This window comes from Alligator sinensis, unplaced genomic scaffold (assembly GCF_000455745.1).
Source record: "Alligator sinensis unplaced genomic scaffold, ASM45574v1 scaffold1035_1, whole genome shotgun sequence".
In the NCBI taxonomy this organism is placed as follows: Eukaryota; Metazoa; Chordata; order Crocodylia; family Alligatoridae; genus Alligator; species Alligator sinensis.
Genome location: NW_005842555.1, coordinates 1008754 through 1011485, shown reverse-complemented (window position 1 = coordinate 1011485; position 2732 = coordinate 1008754). Strand labels below are relative to the sequence as shown.

General features: G+C 57.3%; 1 protein-coding gene across 1 annotated transcript in view; it reads left to right on the top strand.

Moving 5' to 3' along the window:
• LOC102368725 (ovoinhibitor-like) overlaps positions 1–2732 on the top strand; it is a 12995-nt gene that overhangs the window by 9995 nt on the left and 268 nt on the right. The window contains exons 13-17 of the mRNA XM_025213872.1: positions 322–503; positions 847–907; positions 1215–1348; positions 1574–1634; positions 2269–2384. Of these exons, the coding sequence (XP_025069657.1) occupies positions 322–503; positions 847–907; positions 1215–1348; positions 1574–1634; positions 2269–2384 (554 nt within the window). The remainder of the gene's footprint in view (positions 1–321; positions 504–846; positions 908–1214; positions 1349–1573; positions 1635–2268; positions 2385–2732) is intronic.

Below are 2732 nucleotides of genomic sequence, written 5' to 3'. Positions count from 1 at the left end.
CCGGGGCACGGGCAGCCTCTGCTTGTGGCACACGGCAGGCTGGGGAGGAGACAGGCAGCACAGAGGCAGGGAGCAGACAGCAGAGCAGTAGAGCGAGCAGGGGAAGGGGATTACAGCAGCATTCAAGGGGCGTGCAGGGCTACTTTGGCTCTCTTGCAAAAAAAAAAGTTGGCCTCCGCTGGGAGACAACATGGGACAAGTCCCAGGCAGAGCGGAGCTGCATAAGAGCCGGCAGAAACCTTTTCCCGGGGCAGACGCAGGAAGCCGAGCGCTGACGCTCTCTTCCATAAGCGGTGTTACGGCTTCATTTTCCTTTTACAGCTTGATTGCAGCAAGTACCCCCAGGTAACCACCAAGAACGGCACGGTGCTGGTGGCCTGCCCAATGATCTACAACCCGATCTGTGGCACGGATGGGAAAACGTATGCCAGCGAATGCACGCTGTGCAGCCACCAACTGGAAGTGCTGCAGCTAATCCTTGACTCCCCAGCCATGAGCCACAGGTCAGAGCATTGTGCAAGTGATGCGCTGGCAGGGGATTTTCGGTTGCAGCCGTGTCGGTCTGAGGACACGGGCAGGAAAGGTCCTTTGGGTGGATGTGATATCTTTTATTAGACCAACTGAGTAGCTGGAAAAAAGTTCTTGGCAAGCTTTCGGGTGCAGCCACCCTTCTTCAGACATCCCTTCTTCCTCTATCAGGGATGGCACCTATTCTGTCCTGATGCTGATCGCGTCGGGGAGAAGGCGATGGGCTAAATCCATCCTGTATCCCCAGCGCTCTGCAAACCTGATCCCCCGCTGTAACAGAGAGCGGGACCCCCTAACTCTTCTCTTTCCCACTTCCAGGAAGGCCGAGCTCAAGGTTGACATAAAGCATAGCGGCCTGTGCCCGGAGGACCTTCCCAAGGTAGTCCAGAGCTGATGCTGAATAAGGGACAGGTCCTGCTCCCTGGCCGATATCAGCGCCGTCCCCTGCCCACATGCGGGGGTTTCCCAGGCTAGCAGGCAGAGCGGGCTGGGAGCATGCCGTGGCTCCCTTGCGTGTCCAGGGGCTCAGTCACCCCGGGTGGTCCACAAGCACCGTGGAGCATGGGACAAGTCCCAGACAGAGCAGAGCTGCATAAGAGCGAGCAGAAACCCTTTCCCCGGCGCTGACGCTCTGTCCCATAAGCCGGAGGCTGCAGCCGTGTTACAGCTTCGTTTTCCTTTTCCAGCTTGATTGCAGCAAGTACCACCACATAACCACCGAGAGAGGCACGGCACTTGCCTGCACAATATTCTACAGCCCGGTCTGCGGCACGGATGGGAACACGTATGACAACGAATGCAGGCTGTGTAACAACAACCTGTAAGTCCTGCAGCTAAAACTTTCCTCCGGGGCCATCGGCCACAGGGCAGAGCCCTGTGCCAGTGATGCACTGGCAGGGGATGGCACCCGTTGTGTCCTGAAGCTGATCGCGGCGCGGAGAAGGCGATGGGCTAAATCCACCCTGTATCCCCTGCGTGCTGCAAACCAGATCCCCAGCTGGAACGGAGAGCGGGACCCCCTAACTCCTCTCTTTCCCACTTCCAGGTACGCCAAGCCCAGGGTTGAAATACAGCATAGCGGCCCGTGCGCGAAGGACCCTTCCAAGGTAAGCCAAAGCTGATGCTGAATAAGGGCCAGGTCCTGCTCCCATTCACCTCAGAGGCAGGGAGATCAGGTGTCCATGGGCTTACACAGGCTGCAGTGTCCTCCTGGATTTCACCCCCCGGCACGTGGCCGTGATCCGCGTACCGCGCTGTGACATGGACGGGAAGAAAGGGGGAGCGAACCGGAGCCGAGCGTGCGGCCGGCGGCAGAAATGGCCTGCGTGCACAGAACGGCTCTTCCCGCGGCAATCTCTTGTCTCAGCATTACAGTCAGGACAGAGGTTTACAGCCCTGGGGAGGGCAGGGACAAACTCTGGCAGCAGATATCAGTGCTGTCCCCTCCTTGCATACGGGGTTCCCCGGCTGGGAGCACGCCGTGGCTCCCTTGCATGTCGAGGGGCTCAGTCACCCCGGGGCGGTCTCCTCTTGGTCAGAGGATAACTTCACTGGTTGCTGAGCCCATCTTCTTCTAGCGCGAGGAGCGTCGTCGCCACTTTTATCCTCGGGCAGGGCAGGGGACAGGGACTCTTGACCGGCAACGAAGCCAATTGCCGTCATTATTTTGGTAGTCCCCGAAAGACCCGTGTCTATGCCGTGCAAGGCCCTCCCCAATGCAGTATTGTTTTCTGCCGGCAGGACGACTGCAGCAACGTCCGTGAAACCACTCTGACCTGTGCCCTGCTGTACCAGCCCTACTGCGGCTCTGACAACCAGACATACGGGAACCGATGCTTTTTCTGCAACGCGGTCATGTATGTGCACATCTCTCTTTCTCCACGCTGAACCTGAATCGTCAGTGGGCCTGCTTCAAGGGTCCTTGACTTACTGGCATGTGGTGGGGATTTTTGGCAGAAGGGGATAGCAGGAACCGATCCAGGGGCGCTTTTCTTGCATCTAAAATACCAAGGTCCCCGTTGCATGGTGCAGTGATCATGGGTCCCTCTCCATTAACTTCAACAGGCTTTCACGCTACTTGATGCTCTTTGCTGCATGAGAAAAGTATTTCCCAGTGACAACTTGATCCTCAGGAATGAATTAAAATGTCCATTTTTCTTGCAGTATTCATAATAGCCTGCAGCGTGTACTATCCCAGGCCCATG